The sequence below is a fragment of the Anopheles merus genome, chromosome 2R, assembly GCF_017562075.2.
Source record: "Anopheles merus strain MAF chromosome 2R, AmerM5.1, whole genome shotgun sequence".
In the NCBI taxonomy this organism is placed as follows: Eukaryota; Metazoa; Arthropoda; class Insecta; order Diptera; family Culicidae; genus Anopheles; species Anopheles merus.
In genome coordinates this window covers 3,506,340-3,534,293 of record NC_054082.1, presented here as the reverse complement: position 1 = coordinate 3,534,293, position 27,954 = coordinate 3,506,340, and the positions used below count along the sequence as shown (strand labels likewise).

At 49.2% G+C, this 27,954-nt stretch overlaps 6 protein-coding genes across 20 annotated transcripts in view; 2 read left to right on the top strand and 4 right to left on the bottom strand.

Annotated features, from left to right (window-relative positions):
* The first annotated feature begins 1,462 nt into the window (after positions 1-1,462).
* LOC121589791 lies at positions 1,463-7,799 on the top strand. Its single transcript, XM_041908946.1, has 13 exons — positions 1,463-1,593; positions 2,378-2,578; positions 2,645-2,886; positions 2,973-3,269; positions 3,339-4,430; positions 4,634-4,685; positions 4,781-5,224; positions 5,781-5,965; positions 6,032-6,296; positions 6,377-6,679; positions 6,734-6,880; positions 6,942-7,425; positions 7,490-7,799. Exons 1-13 carry the CDS (start codon positions 1,588-1,590, stop codon positions 7,675-7,677), a joined length of 3,906 nt encoding a protein of 1,301 aa, XP_041764880.1. The 5' UTR covers positions 1,463-1,587; the 3' UTR covers positions 7,678-7,799.
* LOC121590363 (ubiquitin-fold modifier 1) lies at positions 7,695-8,543 on the bottom strand. The gene is made up of 3 exons (XM_041909975.1): positions 8,338-8,543; positions 8,194-8,250; positions 7,695-8,121 (listed from the first exon to the last, which is right to left on the bottom strand). Exons 1-3 carry the CDS (start codon positions 8,343-8,345, stop codon positions 7,920-7,922), a joined length of 267 nt encoding a protein of 88 aa, XP_041765909.1. The 5' UTR covers positions 8,346-8,543; the 3' UTR covers positions 7,695-7,919.
* Positions 8,544-8,799: 256 nt separating this feature from the next.
* Positions 8,800-11,457, bottom strand: LOC121590360 (MAU2 chromatid cohesion factor homolog). Of its 2 annotated transcripts, XM_041909966.1 has the most exons (5): positions 11,101-11,455; positions 10,790-10,969; positions 10,198-10,723; positions 9,654-10,116; positions 8,800-9,573 (listed from the first exon to the last, which is right to left on the bottom strand). In XM_041909966.1, the coding sequence occupies exons 1-5, from the start codon at positions 11,446-11,448 to the stop codon at positions 9,024-9,026; spliced, it is 2,067 nt and encodes a 688-aa protein (XP_041765900.1). In that variant the 5' UTR covers positions 11,449-11,455; the 3' UTR covers positions 8,800-9,023. The 2 variants fall into 2 exon arrangements, with proteins under 2 accessions (XP_041765900.1, XP_041765899.1); XM_041909965.1 differs by having other exon boundaries at positions 9,654-10,723; positions 11,101-11,457.
* A 551-nt stretch (positions 11,458-12,008) lies between these two features.
* Positions 12,009-17,760, bottom strand: LOC121588418 (pre-mRNA 3' end processing protein WDR33). Its single transcript, XM_041906319.1, has 7 exons — positions 16,806-17,760; positions 16,459-16,728; positions 16,209-16,360; positions 14,423-14,647; positions 14,103-14,336; positions 13,491-14,035; positions 12,009-13,418 (listed from the first exon to the last, which is right to left on the bottom strand). The coding sequence occupies exons 1-7, from the start codon at positions 17,076-17,078 to the stop codon at positions 12,274-12,276; spliced, it is 2,844 nt and encodes a 947-aa protein (XP_041762253.1). The 5' UTR covers positions 17,079-17,760; the 3' UTR covers positions 12,009-12,273.
* Positions 17,761-18,207: 447 nt separating this feature from the next.
* LOC121588420 (WD repeat-containing protein 48 homolog) lies at positions 18,208-20,854 on the bottom strand. The gene is made up of 6 exons (XM_041906320.1): positions 20,587-20,854; positions 20,304-20,516; positions 19,348-20,231; positions 18,806-19,273; positions 18,516-18,716; positions 18,208-18,420 (listed from the first exon to the last, which is right to left on the bottom strand). The coding sequence occupies exons 1-6, from the start codon at positions 20,852-20,854 to the stop codon at positions 18,325-18,327; spliced, it is 2,130 nt and encodes a 709-aa protein (XP_041762254.1). The 3' UTR covers positions 18,208-18,324.
* A 942-nt stretch (positions 20,855-21,796) lies between these two features.
* The window catches only part of LOC121591162 (ataxin-2 homolog), a 61,171-nt gene continuing 55,013 nt past the window's right edge, over positions 21,797-27,954 (top strand). For 7 of the 14 annotated variants that reach the window (XM_041911597.1, XM_041911593.1, XM_041911608.1 and 4 more), the window contains exon 1: positions 21,804-23,021. The gene's annotated coding sequence lies outside the window, so the exon portion shown is untranslated. Of the gene's footprint in view, positions 23,022-24,628; positions 24,805-27,954 lie in introns of those variants that run through there. The other 7 variants (XM_041911603.1, XM_041911595.1, XM_041911594.1 and 4 more) reach the window with 6 other exon arrangements.

Genomic DNA, 27,954 nt, shown 5'->3' with positions numbered 1-27,954 from the left:
ACCGGCAGCAACAATGCTTCCCTCTCTTCCCTCAACCACCACGATGACCTTGCGCCGTGTGCGAATGCACTGTTTTTGTTCCCTCGGTACACCCGCACACACACACACACACGCGCGCGCGCGCGTGCTACCCTCATATGACGGCGGTTTGGAGGTCGGAGGTCGGAGATCTAACGATATATGACGGTCGATAAAAACTGGAGGGCTCCGTTGGTGCAATTGTTCGCTCGTCGATGCCCCCGAGGATTATGCTGGCGAGCGTGTGTAGCTCTTTATGCATGCCTGCTAATTGTTCAGTGCATCGACAACAGTGCACGGCTGTGCAGCGACCCGTTTGATGCAACTGACGGTTCCCGCTGCTCGACTGCGGGTTATGTGTGCGTTTCGGGGGGTTCGCTGCAATAGAATCGCTCGTGCACGGGAAGCGGAGGGAACGGGATTTCAAGTACGATTGGTTTGGTATCGGAAGGACATGAACCACCCAAGCGAACATGATTAAAGATTCATCTGAATTCTGAATCTTTTTCGGTTGGTGCGGATATGGGTGGCTGGCGGTAGACGTGCTTGTTCGGGTGCGCAGACTTGCGGGATTGGACGAGGGGTGGGGATCGAATATATGCGGTGATTAAATTAGGCACGCCAGCAGCCATCGGTGCGAACGCTTATCGCGGACAGGCAAATTAATTGCTCGCCCGTGAATACTTAAACTGTTTCTACCGGAATTGGAGTTTTTGTTGGGCAGAAATAGGAATTTGGAAGTATTGATTTAGGATATGTTAAACAAAGAAGTTAACACTTGTCTGTTGGTTTGTAAAGGTGATAAGAGCTACTAATCTTACCAAGATCTATCTTTTTAGGCATTATGCCCTGTAGGTACGTCATGTATCAGATGAACTCCACAAAGATGAACATGTAGTGAATTTTATAGCTTTTATAGAGCAAGGCTATGGTTGACCTTTTTGGCTGGATGTATCTTCGCCAATATTGTTGTCACCTATGCACTTAGCTTTATTGTGATTTACCATTATGAAGACGTTCAATTCATCCCACCATGGTACCAAACAGCAACCTTCACATACGTTTAATAGCACCTGTTTTGATCGTTTCGGATGCATCACAACATCTCACTTCATCACCTTTCCCTCACCCAGATTTATAGCATCGCCATTAGGCTTGCCAGGTAGCTCGCTCGCCTATCCTACCATGACCTTCATCCACGACACTTCTAAAACCAAAACTTTCCTAGCTTCCGCAGGTAACCGCATGTGAAAGGGAATCCCCTGCATGGGGACGACTGCATCGGCTTAATCGTGCGTTGAAATCGTTCGTGCCGACGTCACAGTGACTCGACTGCCGTGCGGAACGCATCGCTGCATGTCTGATCGTACAGCGCACAGCGTGGAGACAAGTGCATGCCGTATCAAGTGTCGGACACTTGAAGCAAGTGCCTTCGGGTCGGGAGAAAACTAGTTACGTTCTTAGTCCCGCCGTAGACGTCGTGCAAGCTGCACGATTGTGAGACGTTTGATCGATCGATCGTATCGATCGTGTGTGGACACGATCGTGCCCGTGTTCGGTGATTGCAGTATGAAGGTGAACCTTATATTATTAACTATACAAACAGATTTTTACTGTCGTTTAAAGTGATTACAGGTGCACAATGTGTATTTAAAGTGTTAATTATACATCAAGTTTTTACGATAGAAGAATTTGCGGTGTATCCTATGTTCACTTCCTGTTTTATCTAGCAGTGTAGTACTTTCGAGTGCAAACAGGTTCTTGTTGGGTAATTCTAGAATTTGGAACGAGCTTACCACCACGGCAGTGTCACGTTACAGTGGAATTTTTCACCAAACTCTCATTTTTTCAACAAACCTTCAAAGAAGATGAAACTTACAGTTCAGATAACCTGCCCACTGACACCTACCTCGGTTACAAACATCTTTCAAACCTCGCTGCCGGCCGTTGAAGTCACAAGTAAACGGCGTCGATTGCGACTTAAATGCTGGCGTTTGCTAGCACAAACCACAGCGTCTAGCCATGATCATTGATTATTATTCGATACGATCTACCAGTTTGTATGAGTGGAGACCATAGGAACCCTATGCGGTGTGTAGTGACGTGCGACACATGCGGTGCGAGGGGATCGCGATTGCCTGACTGTATAATACGCATATTTAATTAAACACCTCAAACCGGAAATGCCTGTAGGAGGATCTATCTAGCAGCTAAATATGGGCAATTGGAATAGAATCACTTTTTGTAATGTAATGACGATTCAGCAGAATTGTTTCAGCTTGTTTTGAATTCTGATCGCAAGATGATCGTACAATTCATTCGATGTATGTTCAAACTAACTGTATGCCTCATCTTGCAGCTCCTTTGTTTGTTGATCATTCTTATCGTGTGCGTGAAGATCAGTCATCAAAAAACGTCCCCATGTCCGGCGGTGTTTTCGTACGATGAGCGGGACGACACCCATGACACCTGGTTCGGTACGATACGCCTAAAAAGCAACGTACCGCTGTACGGTATCTTTGTGGACATTATCTTTTCCTCCCCGGTGCTGGCATTTGGGGTAAGTGTGCATGTCGTAGCTGTCCAAATTCTACTTTATTATCATGTCCTGTCCCTTCCTTTCCAGACATTCCTGCGGCAGCACAACACGGACGATAATGTGCACTTCCACATCATGGACAAATCGTACCGCGTGCGGGCGGGTGAGGTCGTGATCGTTAAGTTCTACGTGCGGTACGCACCGGACAGACCGGTTCCGTTGCTGCGTCAGGTCCGGTTCAATGGACAAAACATTTGTACCGAAACGCGTCAAAATCCGGTGCGTACGAATGTACGCCCCGCCGGAACGAGCTATGGCAATGCGCACGTGTAAGTAGGCAGCTGTCTGTGGAATTCTATGTTCACCTATCTCCAAGTAGTCACTAACCAGTTGCATTGGTTGCGTATACAAATAGAGCAACATCCTCTGAAACCGATGACATCATTGCCGATGTCTACACACCACCCGTAGTACAACCGATCAATTCCCACGTAGCGCATGCTCCCGTAGAATCCCAGGTACAGCCATTGTACTCCTCCAGTGCGTCGAGCTCGTCTCGCGGTGGTGCGGTGACACCCCGAGCTACCGATGCCCACCACAATCCCGCACACACTGGCGATGTGTATCCATCACGATTCAGCACCGATGACCAGGTGGAACACTCGTCTAGCACGTCCGGAAGTGGGGACGGGAAGGATCACGACTCGGATCGGTAGAACCCTTAGCTCCTGCAGATCTGATAGATTCTGACGTTTTTCTTTCCCAAATTTCTTCCTTCCAGTCAGCGCATAGCGAACAGGAGGATCACTACAACGACCACTACCTACCGACCAATAGCCGAGGAGCGTATATGGAACCAACCGTCGCAAAGATCTATTCCATCCGAGCCTACAAGCCAACCGAAACGTCTTTCGACCGTTCCACTGATCGCCGACAAAGGCTTCACCACACTAGCGCCCATCGCTCGCAGTACTACCGCGGGTGGCACTAGCCGGGACCAGTACTTTGCCGGTGATTACGCCTTCCTGCAGCACGAAAGTACACCCAAAGCCGGCCAAACGCACTACATCAACAAGTACGAGGGAGACATCTGCGGTACGGTTGTGCCGAAAGCAAATCCTCTCGTAACGCACGGCACGGTGTCGGAGCGTGGCCAATTCCCCTGGCACGGTGCACTGTACCGCAGTACGGTGACCGAGCTGAAGTATCTCTGCGGAGCAACGCTGATATCGCGCCGGGCTAGCATCACGGCGGCGCACTGTGTGACGCTGGAGAAAAGCTCCAAACCGGTCGATGCGGGCAGTTTGCTGCTGTACTTCGGCAAGATCGATCTGAGCAAGTGGAACGGGCCGGAAGAGGACGCCCAGATCCGATCGATCCACATACCGGCCCAGTATCAGCACGAACGGTTCTTCAACGACATTGCCGTGCTGGTGCTGAAGGAGGACATCAAGTACAGCAACTTTGTGCGGCCCGTTTGTTTGTGGAACTTTGACGACGACTACAAGACGCTGATCAACAAGATCGGGTTCGTGCCGGGATGGGGCTATAATGAGCATGGGCTGGTCAGTTCGCGGCTCTCCTTCGCCCAGATGCCGGTGGTGGCGCACGAAACGTGCATCTGGTCGAACCGGGACTTCTTCAGCAAGGTCACCTCGGACACGTCGTTCTGTGCCGGGTTCAAGAATGGCACTTCCGTGTGCAACGGTGACAGTGGCGGCGGCATGGTGTTCAAGCACAACAACCTGTGGTACCTGCGGGGCATAGTGTCGGTCAGTGCGGCGCTCCAGGATCGGTTCCACTGCGACTCGAAGCACTACGTCGTGTTTACGGATGCGGCCAAGTTTACGTCCTGGATCAAGGGACTCATGTAGCAGGTAGCGCAGGCAAGTGCGCGCGCAGTAGGAGAGCAGTAGTGTTAGTGAGTTATCAATGTAGAGTTACTACAGCAATATGTACAATAGTGAGCGCAATAAAACCATGTAATATGTCTTAATCTAGCGAATGCCGTTCCTTAATCTCGAGTCTTGAATTCCGACCCACTAACTCGAATTCCCACCGACGTCATCGTCGCAGTTCCTCGACTGCGCGTTCGCTTGACCATTGCGACCGATACGTCATCAGTACGGTTACGCGTTAGGCTTTGAATCACGCTACCCCGATGTAGCGATCGGTTCCCTGCCCCATCCATCAAACCCGCGCGAACGAGTGACGAGTGTTTGATTGAAATGCTTGGCGCCATTATCAATCCAAAGGGTCGGGATTATCGGTGCAGCAGGCGTGTTTGTGGTCGCCCTGCTCCGAAGCGCCGCCGTGCGAGCTCAACTCATTCGGTTCGTGATCTTCGATCAGACAGGAGCTAGGAGCACACAGAAGAAACAAATAAAACTGATCAGTCAGTCAAAGATGTTGCGCGAGACATCACTGCTGTCGCTGATCCTCGTGTGGACAGCCGCTGGCGCTCTCGCCACCTACATACGCGTGGGGCAAAGTGCAGAAGTGCGCCTGCCAACGCCACAAGCGACCAGCTGCAGTGATCTGTTTACGATCGATCACGAAGATGCGTACCGGAAGCAGTACGAGGGTACGCTGGTGCTGCGGCCCAACGTTACGATCCGCTACGTCCAGATGGTGGTGCAGTTTGATCGTCAAGTGGAGCAACTCACGGTAAGATACGCGGTTGGGATCGTCCGAGGACTGTGGTGGCCATTGCCAGTGTCAGTGATCGCGTGCGTCTTGTTTACAAATAACAGCAAGAAGAAAAAAAAACTACGTAGTGTGTAAGTGCACCGATGCAACGGATGCAGTGCTGGAATTTGATGATAAAGGCTTGCCAAGGCAAAGGCTATCAATGGTTGTAGGAAAGCAGTTTCGTTGCGTTTGTGAATAATATATAAAAAAAAACACCTGAACCGTCGTCGCACTGTGTCGGTGATCGTGTGCTCACTGTAGGGTTGATGAAGGATGTAATTGATTAACGATCGAAGTTGATCGACGTAATGAGTAACACCAGCGACAAGTGGACTGTGCATTCTGAGAATCCAATGCAAGATCATTCATCTTGCAATGGTAGTGGTTACCCAATGGCAGGGAATTGAGTAGTGCGCGTCAACGCTATTCGCAGGAACCGCCCCATGGCGTGTTCTCATCATCGCTAGCAGCACTTCAAACGTGTGATTTATGGCAGCTGTATTGATTGCTGTATCATTTCTATTCAAATTAGAATTACTTTGGAAGAATCAGCACCATCGACCATCAGAGCTTTCACATCGCCAATCTCACGTACCCGTTGCGCGCTGGTACAGTGGTCAAGATCCCGCTAGAGGTGTCCTACACCACCGGTTCCCCTCCGGCGGTCAGCCGAATCGAAGTCAACGGCGTTACCATCTGTCCAGTGGGCAATTTAAGGTAAGCGAGCATAAGCCTATGTGCATCAAAATCGAAGACTTAATTCAACCGTCTTATCACTTCCAGACCTTTGATCAGGAATTTCCGTGATCCATGGACGGGATCGGTAGTGCCGGGCGCGAGTACCACGACCCAGCCGGAAGTACACTCGAAAAATGGAACCGCAGAACCGGCCCATCAGTTCAACTCCTCCTGCCAGGCGATTCGTACCGGGGTGATCGTGTCGTCGGGCCGCTGGGACGCGGTTATGAATCTCGTGGCCGAAAACACGATCGATCGGGCGTTGATAGAGATCGTGTTCGATCAGCCAGTGTACATGTTGGGGGTAGGGGTAATACAGTGGCATTGTGACATGGGGTGTGAAGAACAGTTTAAAGCTACTTTTATCTCGTCCTTTTTTTTTTTGGTCAGAACGCTTTCGGCGAGGTGACGACGGAAGACAGCGTGCGGTTTAGGATCGAAAACCGAACCTTCATACTGGCGAAGGATGCGGAAATAGAGCTCAACTTCTTCATCCGCTACAACCAGATGGGACCGATCCCGGACGTGGTGGAGGTGAATTTCAACGGTCACAATCACTGCCAACAACGAAGACGCCGTGTGTTGAATGAACCTGCCAGGGAGGAAGAACACCGGAGAACCACAGGCAGGACTACCTCCACTACGGAGCGTGCTACGGCGTGGGTAAAGTTGGAGCACACAACGGAAAGGACGGTAAGATCGGACAATTGCCTAATGTGAGCTGTTAATGAAGAGGTGTTTCTTTAGCATGAAAATACCGGATGGTCATTGGAGCAGGATGAGTGTGCGACAGTGCTGGAACCGGTCGGGCCCCGTATCCGATCGCGAATCATTGGTGGAGTTACGTCCAACCAGGGCGAACATCCGTGGCATGTAGCTATCTATCTGGATGAGGTAGGTCGGGATGAGGTATACTAATACGGGAAGTGGAACTAATAGCAATTGCCCTTTACAGGAGTATCAATGCGGTGGCAGTATCATCGGACGACGCTGGATCTTAACGGCGGCCCACTGTCTGACGCGCCAAAACACGAACGAAACGCTGGACGTGGAACTGTTCCGGGTGTACACGGGCATCATAGATATCAGTACGATCGATGATCACTTTTACCGTACCGCCGATGAGGTCATAGTTCATCGGGACTACAATCCTGTGATGTACACGACGGATATAGGGCTGCTACGGCTCAAGCGTAACATCACCTACAACAGCTTTATAAAGCCCGTCTGTCTCTACAATCGAACGGTGGACATTAGCACGTTCTATGGCCGCGAGGGAAAGGTTACCGGCTGGGGATTCAATCGGGACGGCGTAATCAGCAACGTACTGAACTATCTAGAGGTGCCGGTCGTGTCGCAAAAGATGTGCTCCCAGCGGAATGTACAGTTCAATGGAGTGCTGGCGGTAGGCGAGTCTTTCTGTGCCGGACATGCCGATGGTACGTGTTGGAAGATTTTTCAAAGGGATTTTCGTTTTAATCACCGACCCCTTCTCCTTCGCAGGCAACTCCGTGTGCAATGGGGACAGTGGTGGTGGATTAGTGTTTGCCGAAGGCCCACGGTACTACGTCCGCGGAATCGTGTCGATCAGTGCCCAGCGTCGGAACTTGCTGCTCTGCGATCCGAACCAGTACTCCGTCTTTACCGATGTTTCCAAATTCCTCAACTGGATACGGCAGCAAGTATCGTAGACAGGTGAGCGGGCGCGTTACTCTTTTATGGAGAGAAAATATTTATTTCAATCGACACAGCAAAAATAGAACAGAACAACGATTAATAAAAATGCTTCTGCGCGGACAAAGCGGACACCGCGGTACGCTGGATGTTTTAGTTGTTGCGTATCACATTGCGTTGGTAGCAGCAGTACGGACGAAATGGAAACCCATTCCTGTCGAAGCAGCAGGAAACACTGAAACGGAAACTATCGCGGTCACTAGCAACGGCATCCGACTCGATCGCGGGGAATTAACCGAAGCTCGGAACCGTGCTTGAGGAACACGGTGCCAGCCGTCTGCTGCGGGTTGATGCCGATACCATCGTCCGTAATGATGGCACTCGTCGCTGGGGGCACTTTGAACTCTTCCGCCGCGAATTTTAGAACCGCCGTGAAGGGTGTCGCTTCCGGAACGCTTAGCCTGTGGATGGCAAAGCATGGGACGCGTGAAACACGATTCGGGCAAAGGATAAAGTAGACAGGTTTAACTTACACCTTGAACGGCAACTTCGGATCGGAGGTGAGTGTAATCTTGAACGTAACTTTAGAGCTGCAAGAGAGAGCAAAAATGTAGGTGAAAGTATGGTTCAATGTGGTTCTTGGAACGATTGCACGAGGCAACGCTGCCTTCACTTACGCTGCCATCGTTGGAAAAAGCCGTTGATTGAGTTGTCTATAATCTACGTCTAGCTAATAAAGGATGCCTTTCGCGGGGGAATGTAAAGCAAAATGCAGCAGCTTTCCCTGAATTTTCTATTCCACAAATTCCTTCCAAAACTGGCACACGAACCAGACCAAACAAAATTGTCAACAAATGCAACTGACACGTCGCCGCAACACGAGATGACAGTTGAGAGTGGGCACAGTGACCTACGCATTTTCGCTACACCTGCGCGGTGTGTTGCACTTTTCGCCGAGGAAAACAAAATGCACCAATCAATTTAGTTGACTTTGCTATTGGCTTCCTTCTTGAACAATAGGAACATTTTAAACAACAGGAGGAAAATTCCTTAATTTAAACCAAACAAAGAACGTTTCGCCCGATATTCGCCCGTATCAGGTACCAAATTCAATTCAAAACAGCTTTCCGTTACTCCGATCACTGTGACAACTTGAAGATTTCAGTTAAAACTTTATTTAATCTTACTTTCCATTTTACAGCTTACAACCATCATCGTCACTCACGCACACACGAACACACGCACACGAACACACAAACACACAATCGATATCTCTTCAACGCGTGAACGAGATTTGTTGCTAAACCTTTCAAATGTAATTTATACACAACCGCCAATTCTCGCTCCAGACACAGGTTACATCCTACTGAAACATAACTTGCTGGTTAAGTGTGCCCGGTAATCGTACAAACGTTCCGCCCTGCTGTTGTTGCTGCTGCTGCTGCTGCTGCTGCTGTTGCACCACCAGCGGCACACCAGAGCCGGACGCTACCGCGACGGTCGGTGCGACAATGGTGGCGGCGGTCGGTTGCAGAAGCAGGTCCTGCGACAGCATCGGAAGCGGTGGATCGCCCTGGAACCAGTTGATCAGGGCGTGCTCAGGAAACTTGGTACACTTTAGCTGGTCGGCGATCAGGTTCTGGGAAAAGTGGACGTGATTGTTGTACGCTTCGATCTCCTGCGTCGGTTCCTTCAGCATCCGATGCAGATCCTTCAGTATGGCACTGCCCCACAGCTGCACGTGAATGTCCGGTATTTTGGACGCCAGCTGCATTGCCGGCGTGACCATGTTCATGCTTTCCTTCGAGTTGCCAATGCTTAGGAACACGTGGCTCAGCAGCACGAGCGAGCAGGACGTCAACCGGTTCAGGTCTTCCGCGTTTGCCATCTTGAGGGTTTCGCGCAGAAAGCGTCTACAGTGGTAGGAAAGAAAGCAACGTGTTAGGACAATGTTTGATCAAACCCTTCACAAACCACCTTGCGGCTTTCGTACTTGGCCTCATGGAAGCTGCTCTTGTGGAATGCATTCAACCCCTGCACGTAGTAAAAACTCCCCATCAATGCCTGGCTGTTGGAGCACTGGGAATTTTCCTGCTGTATCTGCTCGAGGATGTTGCGCAAATCTTGCTCACGTTTCGTGCGCAAGTACACGATGGCAAGGTTCAGGTTGGCGAACAGTTTCAGCTCCCGTTCGGTCGTTTCCTGAATGCAGGCGTAAAACTGCTTCTCCGCGTGCTCGAACAAACTGGTGGACATGGCGTACAGGCCCAGCAAGCAGTGCAGCTGCGGTGCATGCTTCTTCAGCAGAAACTTGTTCGTCGACGACAGGCACACATCCTTGGCCAGGGCGATCTCCTTGATCGCGAGCGATTTGTTGCCCATCACCAGCCGGCACATGATGATGTGCTCGAGCAGGATGATCTGAAACACCGCCAGAATTGGTTTGTTTTCTTGAGCTGCAGGGAGAGTGGAAGAAACAAACGAAACGACCTCATTAGCGAACCCGATGCACGAACCCCCTCCAAGGAGCGACTTACATTTCAGTTTCTCGATTTGCGTCAGTGCCTTTTCGGTGTACTTCTGTGCCTTGTCCATGTAGCCAGCCATCATCGAGTGCGAAACGGTGACGAGATACACGAGCACGTACAGCTGCTCCTTCGGCAACCACATGAACATTTCCGTGTTGTTCTGGCCGAATATCTGCTCGTCCGATGGCCAGTTCGGTGCAATGATCGTCTGGATGCTTTGCTGCAGCATTTTCAGGCTCGTCTTTACCGTTTTCACCTGGCCCAGCTGTAGGTAGTGACACACTTGCAGCACGTAGAAGAACACCTTCAAGTACTCCTTCAGGTGAACGTTCTGGATCGAATGGTCGATGATGGGGCTGGCCTGGTTCAGGATCGCCAGCACGTCGTTCGTTTTCCGTTCGATCATCATGATCATGGCCCGGCTGAGCAAGAACAACGATTTCAGATAGGTCGCGTTCGATTCGTCCGTCGATTCCACACCCACCGCCAGCAGCTCCGAGGCCAGCGTGTACTCTTTGTCTGTTGCATGCGTTTGCTGTGAAGTAAAGACACATCTTTCGATCAATTCAAGCTCAACAGCAAGCCCCTTACTGTCCCTTACCGCGAGCTGGAACAGCAGCTTACAGTGCCAGTACACGTTGTGCTGGGACAATTCGATCGCTTTCCTCAGGACCGGTTTGGCAAGCGAGCTTTGGTCCTGCTGCTGGTACAACTGCGCCAACAAACTGGCCGTGTCGAACTTAACATCGTCAAAGTTGTTAATGTTTTCCGAAAGGATCCACTGGAATGAAACGAGAAGTGAGAAGTGAGTGCACGATGCATCTAATGCTGCCGGGGGATGATAACATGCTTCCCGCCGTCTGTGCTCCCCGGTCACTGGCAGTTCGCTAATCTCTATTCCCCCCTACTAACCGCCTGCTCGAGATGGTTCTTGGCAAGGTCCGTGTTCTTCGTGTACGCCATCAGTATCTGGCCGAGCTGCAGGTGCGTTCGGGCTTCCACCTTCAGCGGTGGCTTGAACGTAAACAACGCCTGCAGGCACTGGATGCACTTCTTGATATCCGGCGGAGTCGAAGTGCGAAAGTATTCCGCCAGTCCCAGCAGGGATATGTAGCACGCATCCTGGGAGGATGTCATCAGACGGATAGATGCACAGAAAAGGTTGAAAAAGGCGGAAAACTGGAGCGCTGGAGTCTCCCCGATGCTCTCTCGGCGGGGGAAGCGAATGTGTACCGATCGACGTAAACAAAAACGATGCATCGGTGCCCGCACCGCTGGAAACGCTCGCGGTCAACGGCGATGACGCGGTTGCGATAATTGCGAAACCAAAGCTTTATTTATTCAGCAAAATATACAGAAGATTTATTTGAAGATCGTAAAGGTCTTGGAAACACGTGTGTTTCTAGTTTTTCTTGAATGCATAATCTTTTGAATATTTTTATCTACAAAAGAAACATGACGGATTTGTCCAATATGGGATAGTGGTCGCCCACCGTGCGATTTCGCCACTTGACAGTGCTGCCAGCGTTGGGAATGGCGTCTATTTCAAATTTCCAACGGTTACGAGCCACGCGTGATTTCAATGCGTATTTTTTCAAATCTTTACTGAAAATAATGGTTAAAGTTTGTTACCGTAGATGGAATGGTTTTCATAAATGGATGGTTATGAATTAAACCGATTGAATGCATCTAATTGAGAATCATTTCGTCATTATTTTGCACCGTTCGTGTTAGGCTCATGAAGGTTTTTTGAAAGGACTTCAAAATTTTCTCGTTTGTTAGATGTACCCGAGTAACCATTTACCAATTGTCTATCTGTTTTGTATAGAGCTCGCGGGTCTACAGTTCACGCAGACGCATCTTCTTTATTACTTCTTTTTTTTTGCTATCTTTTACATCGGAAAACAGTCATTTGTACACGGGGCTTAGCGTATGCATCCTTAAATGCTAACTTTCTTTTTTACCAATAACCAACGCTTCCCTTTTCGACAATCACACAAACGCGATCCTTCAACCACATTCGTACAACCTTCCGTTGTGGTACGACGACGACAACGACGAGAGAAGCGAGTCACCGATTGGGCCTCAATTCCGTCCACGTCCACCAAACCGGCGATCGCGTCGGCCACCTCCACCTCCACCACCACCACCACCACCACCTCGATCGTCCCGAAAGTCTCTGCCCCCGCCCCGATTCCGGTGGTTGCCCCGATGGCCTCCACCTCCACCGTCGTTGCGCCAATCATCATTCCGGTTAAAATCGTTCCTATGATTGCCGGAATTGTGGTGATTGTTGTTGCTGTTGTTTTGGTGGTAGCCACCCTCCTCCTCGTTCTGGCCACCCATCATGGCGAACGGATTCGGGTTAAGGTTACCGAACGGCGGCGGCCCTCCCGGAATCGGCGGTGGAGGTCGTTGTAGATTAAATGCGTCCATCGATCGGCCACCGTCCTCATCACCGTAACCACCTCCGAACGGTGGCATGCTTCCCGAATGCTGGTTATTGCCACCGCCGGCACCACCACCACCACCACCACCGCCTCCCCCATTGCCACCATTGTTTGGCAGCTGCCACGGGGCCAACCCGTGCATGCCGGGCGGTGGACCACCCGACGGACCATCATTATCGTAGTCCGGCACCCACTGCCCGTTGCTGTTGGTGTTCTGGCTGACCGGCGTATCGGACCGGTTGGCCGAGGAGCCGGAGGGCGGTTCCATCACCATCACCGAGTCATCATTGTCGTCCTCGTCCCAGTTGCGATCGTTGTACTCCTTCCAGATCTTTTTGTCCTCCTCGAGATCACGCTTCTCGCGCTGCTGCTGGTCACGATCGCGTGCCTTCCAGTTGGCGCGCACATCTACCGGGTCCTCCGTGTTGAACTGCACGTTCACGGGCGGGTTTACGTCGAGCTGTAGAAGCGACGGAAGCTTCGGATCGAACGCCACGTCGTCCTTCGAGCGAGAATCGTCCGCTGAGTGGACCGAGTCGCGCGACTGCTCAGGAGGATCCATCATGAACGGCTGCGGGCCGTAAAAGAACTTTGGTTCGACGTCGAGCCGCGCTCGTTTAGCGGGCGGTTTTGGACGCTGCTCTTCGTCACCGTTCGCCGACTGTTCCGGTTCGTCGATCGGTGGGAATATGTCGCGCAGCTGCGGAATCCCACCATTCTCGATGAAACGGTTCAGCGCTTCCGTGCCGTCGCTTATCGCTTGCTCCAAGGCGCTGCCCGCTAGAAACAGAAATGTTTTGGTGAATAAGGCAAAGCCAAGACCGGGGGTCCGGTCCTCCTCATCCTACTTACGTATCACCGGGATCATATGCTCGTACAGCGAAATAGCGGTCGGCAGCGGCTTCTTCGGCGAGGCCGGTCCCCTGTCGACGATCTGCGAAATCACCTCCTTAATCTCGTCCGCTGTCGATGAGTGATCGTCAAGCTTGCTTGACTCGTTCCACTGGGCCTGGAAGTTGCGCGGAATGGGCTTGCTGTACGGTATCTTCTTTTCGCGCATCTTCTCATTGAAGCTGTTCAGGTTGAGATCCAAGCCCGGAATGGGGCCCGCCTCCTTCGTGGCAATGCTTTCCACGATGTCCACCTTGTCCTCCGGACCCATGCCCGGAATGACGATGTGTTCCTCCAGCTCGCACTCATCCAGCCCGGCCAAGCTGGCGGGCAGCGTGTTGAGGTTGTACTTGTCTCGCATCTGGTCGCCGGGCCGGTTGCGCGTCCAGAACTTTACCGTGTGATCGTTCGACCCAGAGCATAGGATGTGCCCGAGCGGATGCCACGCCAGCGTCCAGACGATACTGTCGTGCGCCATGTCGATGCTGCCCACCTCCTTGTCCGTTCTGCAATGGTTGGAAATAGAGCAATTGATTACCCACGATCGCCGCGATCGATCGACGCCTTACTTACCCAACGTTCCAGAAGAGGATCGACCCATCGGACCCACCGGATGAGAACAGACCCTCGTGTATCGGGTGCCACGATACCGCACTCGCTTCCTTCTTGTGCCCTCGGAACACCTGAACCTCCTCGCTGAGATTCCGCAAATCGAACAGCTTCAACAGGTGGTCCCGGGACGCCGTTACCAGCCAATTGCCGTTATCGTTCCACTTCAAATCCATCACCGTCGACTTGTGAGCGTGTCTGCAAAGGGGAGGGCGGAAAAAACACAAAGCATTACATGTTGTACCACGTGGCCGGGGGTGTTGTAGTGTCTCCAGATGCCGTACAGTGTTGCTAACGCTTGACCACACTTGGGATCCCACAGCTTGATCGGTTGCTGGTTGTCCTTGCTTCCCGACACGATCAGCGCCTTCTGCGGATGCCAGTGAACACACTTTACGTCCGCACCGTGGCCTCGCAGTACCCGTTCCTCCTGGCAGCGTAGAAAATCCCACACCCGCACCGTGCCGTCATCGCTGCAGCTCGCAAACTTAGCATCCGACGGACTAAAGCTGTTCGTTGACGTGGTGGATCATGCAAAAAAGGGGAAGAAAATGGGAAGAGAGAAAGGGAATTTCCATGTCGTGGAAAGAAAATTAGCATTACATTAGCGCTGGTAGGTTTGTAATTGCATATATCACACACACACGGGTCCATTTTCTGCTTCAATGCTGATAACAACCTCTTTTGCTCCATTGCTCCCCCGTGCCTCCCGTTCGACTGTGATAGGAAAGTAGTAGTTTTTATTCAACTGTGTTACGGGTTTCGCAACGAAACCGGACCGAATTTCGGAAGACAATGGCTGCCCTCAAAGGGAATCAAGGGGTGGCCCTCGCAGCGGCCTCGCGGCGTGTTTATTAGATTGCAAAGATGGGGGAAGGAACTTTATTTGTGTGTTGTATGTTTATTACCACATTCTTTCCACTTCATTCAGTTGCTGCAAGCCACACAACGCGAGAACGAGAATTGGCCACAGGTTAGCCGTTCAGAAGAAGAGCTACGAAATCAAGAGAAAGAAAAAAATGAACCCAAACGGTTGAATTCGGTTTTGTTTCCCCCGTTGGCTTCGGTTTGACCAAAACGGGATGTTTAACGATACTTTATTCAGCTCATTTGCCACTGTACAAAGCATAGCGCGGGGCCGGAGTAGGTACTTGCGGCACTTGCTGGGACATAGTATGATTATTCCGGCCAATGTAACTTTATTTGCACTTTTTTTTATTTTTGGCATATGATTTCGTGTTAAAATGTATGTTTTCCTTATTTATTTCGTTGCTTTCATTTTATTTGTTCTCTTCAGTTATTAAAATACACACACACACACACGAAAGGGTGATTTTACTCTACATGTTTCACAAACTTTCAAAGGCCGTTTGGGTGTAGTTGTTGTGCGCAGAGAACCTGTATCGTTAACGTTAGCTGTATTTATTTATTTCAGGTACTTTGTTCCGATTGCAATGAACCAAAATCAAGAAAATTAAAAAATTTAATCCATGAGATAGATGTAACACAGTGTTTGATATTCTGATGAATGCATCAGTTGCATCAGTTGTGTTCCGGAAATGGCAACAAGATGCATTGGAATGGGGAAAAATAACATAAAAAACTAGTATCACAGACAATGCAGCTCAATGCTTTAAGCAACAACACTGAGCATAACCGATTAAAGTGTCAATTGTCAAGAGAAACCTCTTGAACTGAACCATTAATTCACGATCAATGATCGAAATGGACCGCTAAAGCGATGATCCAAACAAAAAGTGCGCACCCATTTCGTAGTGGATGGTTTAAAGCGTAACTACTGATAACAAGAGGGGAGAGAGTGAGTAAAGGATAGATTGTATAGAGAGGCAAAGAGTGAGATAAGGTATACTTAGTCGAACGAGCAATGGCAGGATTATTAGCAGCATGAATGCGGCCAACGTCGCTAGCACCCGGCGTGCCCTTGAGAGAAGCCGTAACTGCAACCCAAAGCGGCGACGCACCGTGCCACCGACCGATGGCCACCAGTGGATGGACGTGGTGAGTGTGCTGCCGCTACCGGCTACCGCGAGGCCGCGTCCGCCGCTGTACCTGATTCCACGTATCGGGTCCTTGTGGGCCTGGAACATCTTGACGTTGTTCATGTTCGACTGCCAGTACTTGACGAATCCGCCGTGGTCGCCGGTCACCATCCAGTTGTCGTTGTGTGACCAAACCATCGTACGCACCGACACATCGTGTGCCTTTGGTTGGAGAAAGAGAAGGCGAAAAAAAACATTAATGAAAGACCATTTTGTTCCCATGGCAACAGGTGAAGGAGCGCATTCGTGCCGAGACTTACCTGCAGAATTGTCTCAAAGTTAAACATGAGCCCGTTCCATAGCGTAAACTCGCCGGAGCTTGCGCCCGTAATCAAACGGCGCCCTTCCGGGGTCCAGGCGAGGGTAAAGATCGGGCAGCGCATCTTGTTCGTGGCCGTCTTCACGAAGCGCGTCGTGACCGCGTTGCTCGGATTGTCCATGTAGCTTGGCGGGGGCAGCAGTTCGGGAATGTAGATGCTTTCCGGCTGCAGCGCGCGTCTGTCACGATGGTCTCGCTGCCAGGTTCGGCACTGTGGAAGATGAATGGGGCGGGTTTTGAGATTATTTGCCAGCTCTTACCAACTGAACATGCGAGTCTGCCACTTACCTCCAGTGCCTTTATGATGGACGCGTTATAGTCCACCGTTTTGCGCATAACCGACTTCCGGAGCCGCTTGCCATCGAAGTCATCCTGCGACATCGGGCCGCCGCCTCGGAAGCCATTGAAGTGGTGGTACGGTTTGTGGTGGTAGAAGTTAAACTGCTGCTTCGGTGGCTGCGGATGCTGGTAGCTCAGGATGCGGTTGATGGGCGGAGGGTTCGCGAAATGCTGCACGGACGGTGCGGCATCGACCGACGGCGGTGGCTGTGAGAATTCCATTCTCAGCTAACCGAGTGGAAGGAACGCACACCCACCACTGCTAACAAACGGCACCAGATAAGGAGGAGGGGTGAAATTTCGGATCTTTGGTTCACACTGACAAAACAGAAACACTGCTATCTACTACTATCTAGGCCCCGGGGGTAAGTAACTGCGCACTATTTACACACTATGCCACCGCACTGCCACAACATACTGTGTGGGTCACGATCCGGTGCTCTTGCAAAACAAAAAAAAAACAATCGGACTTCACTTTTCCTTTCCTTCACTGAAATGCGATACGGGGCCACCGGGAAAGAGCACACTATTCGCGATAGGTTAGATCGAACTACTTCCTGCTGTTATCAAACGCGTCGTTTAGCTTTCGCACCGGACAACAGACGTCCCTTACGTTTCGAGCATAGTAGTTCCCGCACGTCCTCCTCCCAAAGGTACCGTACGACGGTGTTCCGATGCTCTGGACGGGAAAGAACGCCACTCGGAACTGACTTCCCCGTTGCCGTTAGACTGCCACGGACAATGGAGAAAGGTTGGTGGGACTTTCAGTTGCACACATTTACCTAACTAATTACAATGCAGGTGCTTTAACCGCACAATATTTCCTGTTTCGTTTGCAAGTGGGTGAATGTTACGCGTGATTTTTGCGGCCAACCATTTTTCTGGCGTTTGACAATCGTCGCGATGACAGCGGTAATTTCCGACAAATGGATGACAGGTACGTGACATTTGCGCTCACCTGGCGATGTTTGTCGCATTTTTGTAAATTAATTTTAAATTAAAGAATGTTAACAACTACAATAGATTTGAATTAATTTGTTTTTTTTTTTTTTGTAAAATGTTCCACTTCCTACAGCAAATCATCGGTATACAATACAAAAAGCGTTTCTTTGTTTTTTTTTTAACGTAAAATCGATGTTCGACAGTGCACTATGGGTCATATCGAAATGGCAGCGCGGACAAAATAATTTATCTTCACAAAATCGACCAAAGGACAATATTCAAAAACAAGATTCTGCATTGGCGAAAACACAAATTGTGGCAGGTGAACACAAACCATAGACTAAGCACGATTTAGTTCTAAAATATATGTACCGATGGTGTGTTAGAGGAATAAATGCTCGACTATATTGCATATTTCGAAGTTTACTTTGACAAACTTTCATTACAATTTCATGAATATTCTACATACAATATATGTTCTTTTTAAACGGGCAACATAACATCCATGGTACGGTATTAGCCAAATTTAGTTTAATTTCGTCCGGTAGTGGAAAGTTAGATCCGATGACTGTTTCCAAATAAAATGCCTCACTGTACGAAGGTCCATGTTGGGATCACACAGCTAGTGGTAACGAGAAAAATGAGAGAGAAAATACGATAAAATAGTTATTAAAGTACAAATGCTTTGCAACAATGATGGATTCTCCTCCTACTCACCACCTCATTACACAATAGCTCGATTCGTTCCTCGGCAGGTATCTGACTGCTTTCGGAGTTACCATCACTTTGACTGTTATTTTGCGAAGAGTTGGAGTTGCCATTACTGTCGCTCGTTGGCAAATCGGAGCCCAGTACTTTCTCCAACACGTGCTCACACACTTTCCTACATTGAATGAACTCGTTCGCTATCAAGCGTTCCTGAGGAAAGGACCAAACCAAACGCAACGTTAGCACATTTATCCTAGCACAAAGATTGCACCCTCGGTTGGATCTTAATTGGAGCTTACCTTTTTGTTGCGGTCCTGCTTCAGCATCGATGGATGGGCCAGCAGATAAAACGGAAGCTTTATGAACTTGGGTAGCGTCCGATCGATGACCACATTGGTCACCCACGACGGGACGGTGTCGTTTAGCAGTGCGCTTTCCGTTTCACCGGCAGCATCCTTTACCAGCAGCCGGCACACATTCCTTCCACCAACTTCGCTAAAAATAATTGGAGTATGCTTCGGCACGCTGAAGTATTCATTGCCCCGAACGTCACCATCACAACCGTTTTCCAATTCAACCGGCCCGCCCTGGATATGGTGGTGCGATGGTGCAGGTCGCCAATGTTCCAGCAGCGCCTGTAGCAACAGACTGCCATAGTTCACCTTTGGATCTGACCCGGGTTCCGCATGCTCTGGAAGGCCCGCTTCCGCCGAAACCCATGCTGCGAAGCAATCGATTTCATCCTGTCCTAGCACTATCATTGGCATCTGTTAAAGGGGGCACAATGGAAGGATATGAAATGAACACACCATTATCACACGAGAGGATGAGAAACACTTACTCCTGTTTTTAAATCCACCATGAACCAATTCGGTACGTAAATTCGTTGGCTGCGCTTTTTAATTTCCTCCTCAAAGTCCACCTTTCCGAGATCCTCTACCTTTTTTATCTTCAGCACGTCGTAGATGGCCACGTTTTCGTCCGTATCCCTCGTCAGCATGAACCGTTTATCGTTTAGCACGTGGTATCGTTTGATGGCGGCGCCTCCTTTGATGCAAGCAACCTCATAGCCCTTGCCCGAGCTAGCCGTGGTCGTCCCGGTAGGCACTGCTGTCGGTGCTCTGCTGTTAGATGCTGGTGCTGGTGCCACAGAACTGGAGGTGCCATCACCGCTGCCGTTGTTGATACTGCTGTTGCTGTTGGAGTAGCTGTAGTTGCACAGTTTTTCCGTTTTGTGTAGCTTCCAGCATCGAATGTCAGAGTTCCATGTAGTGGCCCACACGCCTGTTTGGTCAATATTGTAGCACATGCTCAGAACGGGAGCCTGCTCTTCACATATTAAAACACTGTTCGCGGGATTCCGTAACTCTGTCATAATGATCTTCCGATCCCGGCTACCGGAGATCACGTGTGAGAAGCCCTCCGTCATCAGCAAACACCAAACACCTTCCGAGTGCACGCTAATGGTTTGAATGCAGCGCTGCTGCCCGATGCTCCACAGCTTGATCTTACCATCCGAGCTGCCGGACACGACCTGCGTGCCATCCTCGGATACGATTAGCGCTTTCACGTTTTCCGTGTGTCCCTTCAGTTTCGCGATCTTGTTGCATGTTCGCGGGTCCCAAATTCGAAGCGTGTTTTCTGTCGATCCGCTCACAATGATCGTCCCGGACGGATTCATCGCCAAGCTGTAGATTGAGTCCTTCGATCCCGATATGCTGGATGCTGAAACGTGCCCCCCCAAAACAACGTCGTCAATTGCAATTGTAACTCAATTACGAAATTACGAACACCTACTTGTAACTGTGTTATTGGAGGCAGTCAGTGCGGTAAGTGTGTTAACGTCCCACAGAAATATTGCCTTGTCCAATCCAGCGCTGGCAACCTGTTCGCGATCCTTTGCGTACGCAAGTGCTTGCACGTAATCCCGGTGCGTGCGCAAAGTCGACATGCAAAAACCTTTGTGTGCATTCCACACCTTCACTGTGGTGTCACAACTGGCGCTTATCACTGTTATAAACGAAAAAAAAAATACTAATTAGATCCTTCACAGCTATTCACAGCTCCAGCTCAAACTTACAGTTACGACCCCCGCAGCATAAGACGATATCGTTCACCCAATCGTTGTGATGCTCCATGCTCTGGATGTACGGCTCTGAGGAGGAAGTCTGTGTCGAGTTCCATAGGCGAATAATACCGTCTCTGCCGGCCGAATACAACCGGCCATTGATGCTGTCCAGCTGCAGCGCATTCACCCCATTTCGGTGGCGTTTTTCCTCAGCATCCCGTATGACGAAAGCCACCTGCATCTTTTTCCGTCCACCTTGATTGTTCTTGTGTGTAAGCATCTTGAAGCAGCTGTTTCTTAGTAGCTTTAACGATCCCGGAGAGTGACAATAGGTGTTGTCTAATCAGCAAACAGTGGAGCGAAGGAAACAATCACACCGAAACGTATCCTAAATGTTTACCTGCAAAAAAGCAGCACAAACATGTTTAAGGATGCCACACATAAACTATGATGGAATGGTGCCCGTCGCGCCGTACGTACAGTAGATGTTTTGTGCAGAACAAATGCTGTAATAATTTCATAAATTTCCTTGCTCGACACTCCGTTTCAGCAATCGATCAGCAGCTAGATGTGTGCTCTTCACATGTTTCCTCCAATACTTATGATCTGTAAAGAAAACGAAAGCCGTACAATCTCCGCTTGGGGAATCCGGAACGTATCGTCTGAAAAAACACCGTCGTACGCGGGGACAGGTACCTTGTAAACCACCCAAGTGTTGTTTGTAATCTAATTAAGCCTCTTTTAATGCCATATCAATGTGCCGTGTGTAGTGCCGCGCTGTTTTCCACAGAGATATGATTTAACTTTTTGCAATCGTCGGAATTTTCTCTGCAAAAACACAATTTACCACCGCTGTACAAGGAATAAAATTGTATTGTTGATTTATTTTGACGTTTGCTTTTGCCACCGTTTGACAGATTCGGCTTTGACATCGTTTTGCATTCATTTTCGATGTGCACAGTGCGTAGCGTGGATGACGCATGGCAAACCCCCTGGAAAATAAATAAAAACGAGAGATTATGAGTTTTTCGACAAACTCCGCGGTGTTTTGAAAAATCAGCAAGATAATTGTTCCATTTTATCAACGACTTTATGCGTTTTTGAATGCTTTCCTACGATTTCGGTACCACCGACCAAGTGCTGCGTGCTCGGCATTCTCATAGAGCACCGCCTAAGCTGGCCCTGTTCGGGTATGTCGCTTTCATTCATTGTTGATTCTCCTCATTCATTGTTACACTTCGGAAGGAGCAACAACGGTGGAACCGCGCTCGGTTGCTGAGGAAAAAGTTAGTTTCCCATTCTATATATAATCTTACACAATAGCCAATCGCTGTGCTCTGTGGTGCTGAATGTAAATGCGCTGGTTCGCATTTTCTGCCTTCCTATCGCTATTTCGAATCAGTTTGGTGTGGTTTTTTTGTGGGGAGACGAGCGCTTCCACTTAGACTGTGCGAGTGTGTGTATGTGTGGTGTGTGTTTTCGCGTACGTGTGCCGCTTGTGTACCGTGTGTGGGACTGGGCGTGTTTGTGTGTGTGTATGTGCGTATTTAGAGAGACGATAAAAGGTTTATAAAACAGCCCCACCAGCGAGAGAAATTGCGCTGCGATGTGTGGGGCGGTGGTGAAGAAAATGAAAGGAAAAACATCTAGAAGGTTTTATTTTGACCGAGGCTGTGTGCGTGTGTTATGTTGGTGAAACAGAAAACGAAAAAAAAAAATAGATTCCCTCATTATGTACGCAATTTGATGGTGTGTGGGGCCCGTTGTTGCTTCGTCATGCTAGCAACGTGTGTGTGTGTGTTTGGTTTCCGATGTTTGTTTGTTTGGTGCTAGCACAGTTTCAATTTAGAATTTCGCCCCTATTTGTGTGTGTGTGTGTGTGTGTGTGAGTGTGCTGGCTACAGGAATAATTTTCTATTGCGTTCTGGGTGAAAAGCTATCACACTTTTCTTCCGCTCCATTCTGTCCACGCCCTTATGGTGTACTGCAGGGGCTAGCGAGAGGGTGCAGTGTTAGGAGTGTATGTGTGTGTGTTTTTTTTTTTTTTTGGTACCGCCGTAGCGGAAGTTAGCGCATTGAAACGCATTCGACCGTGCAAATCGGGCGAGAAAAAAGGGAAATGTGCACAGCAGAGCTGGGCAAAGAACGAGCCGAGCCAAAGAGAGAGGGAGAGAGAGGGAGAGAGTTTTGAGTGGGAGTGGGCGGTGGAGCCAGAGCTCCCTTTTTCATTGCCACCTCAACGCGCAACACCCGTCCGCGCTCACATCCGGCCGTCCCCTGGAGTCCGTGTCTGCCCGTTCAACCCCGCACTACAACCATACACAAAGAGCAAGAGAGCAAGAGACGCAGCGAGCGCCAGAGAGAGAGAGAGAGAGCGAGAGCCCGCACGAAGCAATAGAAGGTTCCCGATGGTGCTGATCACGATGGCGCAGTGGAACCGAGTGGAAGTGAGTTTTAATCATGTTTATAGCTAGCATAGCATAAGTTGCCCACTCCCCTCCTCCACTCCCACTATCCTTCGTCTTCGTCTTTGGATGTATGTTGTAATCTTTTCTGTCTCTCTCCAATACAACCGTGTACCACCGCCAACTGTGTCATTCCGTCATACAAGTTCTGGTATTTCGATGGCGCGTGAAAAAAAACCCAACACTTGAGAGCCGTTCGGAACAAAAACACACCACCGCGGTGTGGTGCGAGACCACAATCTCTCGGCAATCAAAGCAACCATATAGCGCGCTTTGAGCCGCTGCACACAAGAACACACTGGCACACCCCCCCACCGTTGGCAGCCCTTCTGCCTTCGTTCGAGGTAAGGGTGTGTGCGCGCACGTGCGCCCTACCGTCCGTTGCTCGCCCTGCCTGTGGGGGTGAATCTGTACGTTTAAGGGTGAGTGTGAATGTGTGTGTGAGTGTGCGTGTGTACAGGCATGTTTCATTGTGATTTAGTTTTCAAGCCCTGAAGAGGGGCCTTCATTTGGCCGTGCACATATACAGTCGCACAAAGCGCGCAGGCATACCACACGCACACACACACCGAGCACAAGTACACCGTTGTGGCTGTGATTCATGCCGATGGGTCAGCTCTTTGTGCCAAGGATGACTTGTACGTTGGATGGGTGTATGGATGTATGGGTGTGTGCGTGATTTCCTCGTTATGTTTACTTTATGCTGCTATGGAATGGTTTGTTGATTAGACGATGCTTTGGACGGTTCGGTTCATTTCCGTGAGGGCGTTCAATGTTCCGTACGCATAATTTTAGATCATTTTTCACTGCTATAGTGTTTATTAATGGGTGGATTTTTTTGAAGCATAAATTATAAAACACTCATTACATTAGTTGGTAGATTAAAGGTTAAAAGTTAACCAACTGCGTTGTACATAAAGATTATCCCGATATGTGTGTGTGTCTGTTAAGGTCTAAAGACAGAGATCCAAAATGGAACACCGGGTGGCACGGTAACAAAGCAACCATTGTGTGTTTGGCCATTGTGTGTGTATCGTCTCTTCCTTCTTCCAGGGCTCTGAAATTCGCAAACATAAAAGGAAAAAAAGTATGCTGCAGTAACAAAAAAGGAGTACAAATTTGTGCCACACCACACACCGTCGTCACGCGAAAGTAAAATGAGTCCGGTCTTGACGATACAGTGACGGGAGTGACGCTTGAGAAGAGGGGGGCGAAAAAAGGGCAACCGCGTGTGAGATATCGTGTAACAAAAACAGAAAACGGACGGACATTCCTTCGGCGTGTGAGCGTGTGTCTGTTGTGTGTCGGCGTGTGTGCTTGCGTGTCTCCCGCTGGATAGTGCGAGTTTCCTTTGTTTCGCTTTTCTGTTCTGCTTTTGGGGGCATTTCATGCTGCTCTCCCTCCGTCTGCCTTCCCCTTCAGTGCTCCATTTGTTTCACTTTTACGAAGTACGCGCATGAAGCGATGACGACATTGATGATTAAACCACCTTCCCCCCCCCCCAGCGATTCGTCTCAAATGTGTGTGTTTCTTCATTGTTTTCTTTCCCTTATAGACGAGGAGTTGCTGTGGATTGCGGAGAGGTAAGAGGGGGTAGCTGCTGTAGCATAAAAGCACAAAAAGAAAATCGAAACAAAAACTGCTCGATTACCGGTGGAAGCGAAAAGCAAAAAAAAAAGAAATAATGAGAGAGTGATGGCATGAGGAAACAGAGGACGGAGAGGAAAACGAAAGGGCAACAAACCGAAATGATGAAGCACGAAGAGTGAGTGAGAGTTTGCATTTTCCGTCTAACGTTTTTTTTCCGGTCCCCGTCACGCTTCCCACCTTCACTGCACCCCTCTTGGCAAGGGCAGCTAAGCCGGCCAAAGCCTTACTTGATTACTCCATCGGCCTAATGGGGCAGCTTCTCCGATTTTTTTCCCGCCCGTCTTCTTCCCTCCCCCCCCCCCCCTCTCCCCTAACAGTGAGCTTTTTTCTTTGTGCGTTTTGAGATTGAAAGCGAAAATGAACCCCCAAAACATGTTGGGTATGTTGTGTAGGATGGTTGATGTGTCTGTTTGGGGAGGAATGGAAAATCGTGGCAAGATAGCTGACAAAACAAAAGCCCTCACGTGAAATCCCTCCTGCGAGTGGCGCTGAAGCCATTATTCTAGGCCCTTGTCAGCTTTTCATCTACGAGTTCCCGGTTTCCCGGTTGTCTTTTGTTGGAATGTTTCGGTGGGTTTTCGGTTTTTTTTCCGAGCCGCAGCCGTACGACGGTTGGTACTTGTACGGGCTCAAAACTTTAGTGAATAGCGACGCGTTACGAATCCGACAGCCTGGGCCACTTAACAGTAATGATTTCGATTGAAAATGTTGCTGGTAGGCTTGTGCAATCGGTGTTAAAACAACTGCTGGTGGTGGTGGTGGTGGTGCTGCTGCGGTTGCTTTGTTTGTTTGTACACAGAGACGTGTTGGAGAGCTTCACAGCACGTCCGTCAGCTGTACATCACACAACCACAACGACAAACAGCGTTGATTAGCGTTGACGCTGAGTGGCAGTGAGTTGATGATGAACTTCTTCACGTGTATCACTAGTGGGGATGAGCTTACATGATGTTCACTTCTAACATCAGTCGTATTTATTGTCCTTTTCCTCAATGATGGTAAACTTATTCGAGTTTTATGTTCTGGTCACTTTTCGCCACAGTTAAAGTTGTGTTCTAACACGGGGAAATGTTATCTGAACATGGAAATTGTGCTTCTAGAGCTCTCGGTCGATCTTGATATTGGCTGCTGAAAGTAGACTTATCATAGTGCAACATAGAACATGATTTAGCACATAGAACTGGACAAAAGAAGTCATTCTTTCGAAAGGAACATTTTGTAAAAAACTCTGTTTGCACTACTTTTGGTATGGCTTTCTAATGAAATGCACGACGCAAACGTTCCATAGAGTCAGCTTGTGCCGAAACCATTGCAGTGCGATGAACAATCTGACAATTTCCATCGGTTACGGGTTTCCCTTGCCCATCATACCACCACCACCGTGCCTGTATAGAAAATCCCCATGAGAAACCAGTGGAGAAAATCCAACCTTACCATCTCGCCATTGCTTATACTCTCTCCATCGGGATTCGTTGTGTTCGTTCACCGGGAATACCGAACGCGCATGTTCCCGGTCCACTCACACACACACACACACACACCCACATACGCAAAACGTTTGCGTTCCTGTCTCGTTTTGAAAAAGGATTTTGATGTGCCTTTACCCTCCGATGGTGTGCTGTGCTGGTGTGCCGCTCAACGTCAAAACCACCCGTAGCCGCACCCGCGGGGGTCGTCGGTCGTAGTGGCAAGGCGGAACTTTGTCTTTATGTTGCAATCTAGCTGCTGGTCCGCCGTTCGTAGGGCACGGGGGCGCAGGCAGCACGCAATAGAACGCGAGCACAAAAATAAAAGTTTTTTTTTCCTCCCCGAAACGGGCGCACCTAGAAGATTGTATCGGATTTCCCATTTCCCGTGTAGGAAAAGTTTACGATTAGTTTTAGCCACGGCAGAAACAAATTCCTGTTTGCTTGGAAGCCAGCTTAGAGCACTGTATGTGTACCGCTCTCTGTGTCTGTTCTGTACGAAGACTTGACAGTAGGTGAAGTATGAAAACCGGTTGATGGTGCTGTTGCAAACAGATATCGGTTTTAATTTGTGTTTGGACATTTATTTTCATTGGCGTCATCGCCATACGGTTCTAATAGCGCCTTTAGCTTTCATTAGTACATCAAAGCACTTGGTGTGCGTGTGTGCATGTTTTCGAGTTTTCCAAGTTCTACCGGTCTCACCCGGTTGAAGACAACTTTTGCTGAATGTGAATTGAATCAAACGTTGGTTTTGTGTTGGAAAGTTTCGAGAGATTGCGAGTGAGGCAAGTTTTCTATTTGCTACATTTGATCGTGTGCCATTCTCGGCAATCGATTCCGCATGTTTTGCGCGCGATTGAGCCACTACGTCGAGCTACGTAATCTCACACGCACGGGACAGCTTGTGATGAGTGTTTTTGAGGTGTTCATTTTCTATTTATAATTGAATTGATACAATGTTCGAAGTTTAGGTTTCGAAGCTCCGGGGGTAAGAGTGTCAGATGAGGCGTCCCAACAGAGCATCATTTAACCTTCTGTTGCTACAGGGGGCAATGGGACATAATAGCAATGGCATTGAAGTGGGCAACCATGGTCGTGGTCCAACTGCCAATAAAGAAGCGCATGATTGGTGGTGACGAGCAGAAACACATCTTGTTAGGTGTAGCATTTGCTTTTGATCTTTAAACCAGTAAATATTGCTGGGTCAGATCATAGCAAGAATTCAAGAATGTTTCAGGAAGTACGTATGCTTCCCAAGATGTTGTTGTGTTCACTGTTATATGGAGGGTTTGGACCTCTTGGGCCTCTTTAGCATGTATCTTCCGAAGATATCTTCCTTGGTAGATATTAATCCGACGTTGTTAGCCATAAACCAGCGTGCCCCACAACATATAGGTGCTTGTGCTGCAGGCTCTGACCATCGAATGACACCCGAGATGGTCGTTAAACGTTGGCCTTTTATGGGCATACCGACATACTACACGAATTACCGCGCAGAAACGGGCAGCATCACCAATGATAAACACGCTCTATACCTACTTTTACTTCTGGCAGGCTTCACGAAGTGCTTTAAAGGAGAATTCAATTTGTATGTCTAAAGAAATAAAATGTTCTTCTTCCTGCAAATCGGTTGGGTGGTTAGCTTATCGCGCTTCGAGTGATCGAAGGAGCAATCAGGCGGACTTTGAGATCGTATTTATGAGTTTATTGGCAGGATTCAAGATATTGTATTGCACTTGCAGCTCAAGAACTCATCATGTCATTAGTATGCCTGGTTGAGCTATAATCTGGATCAC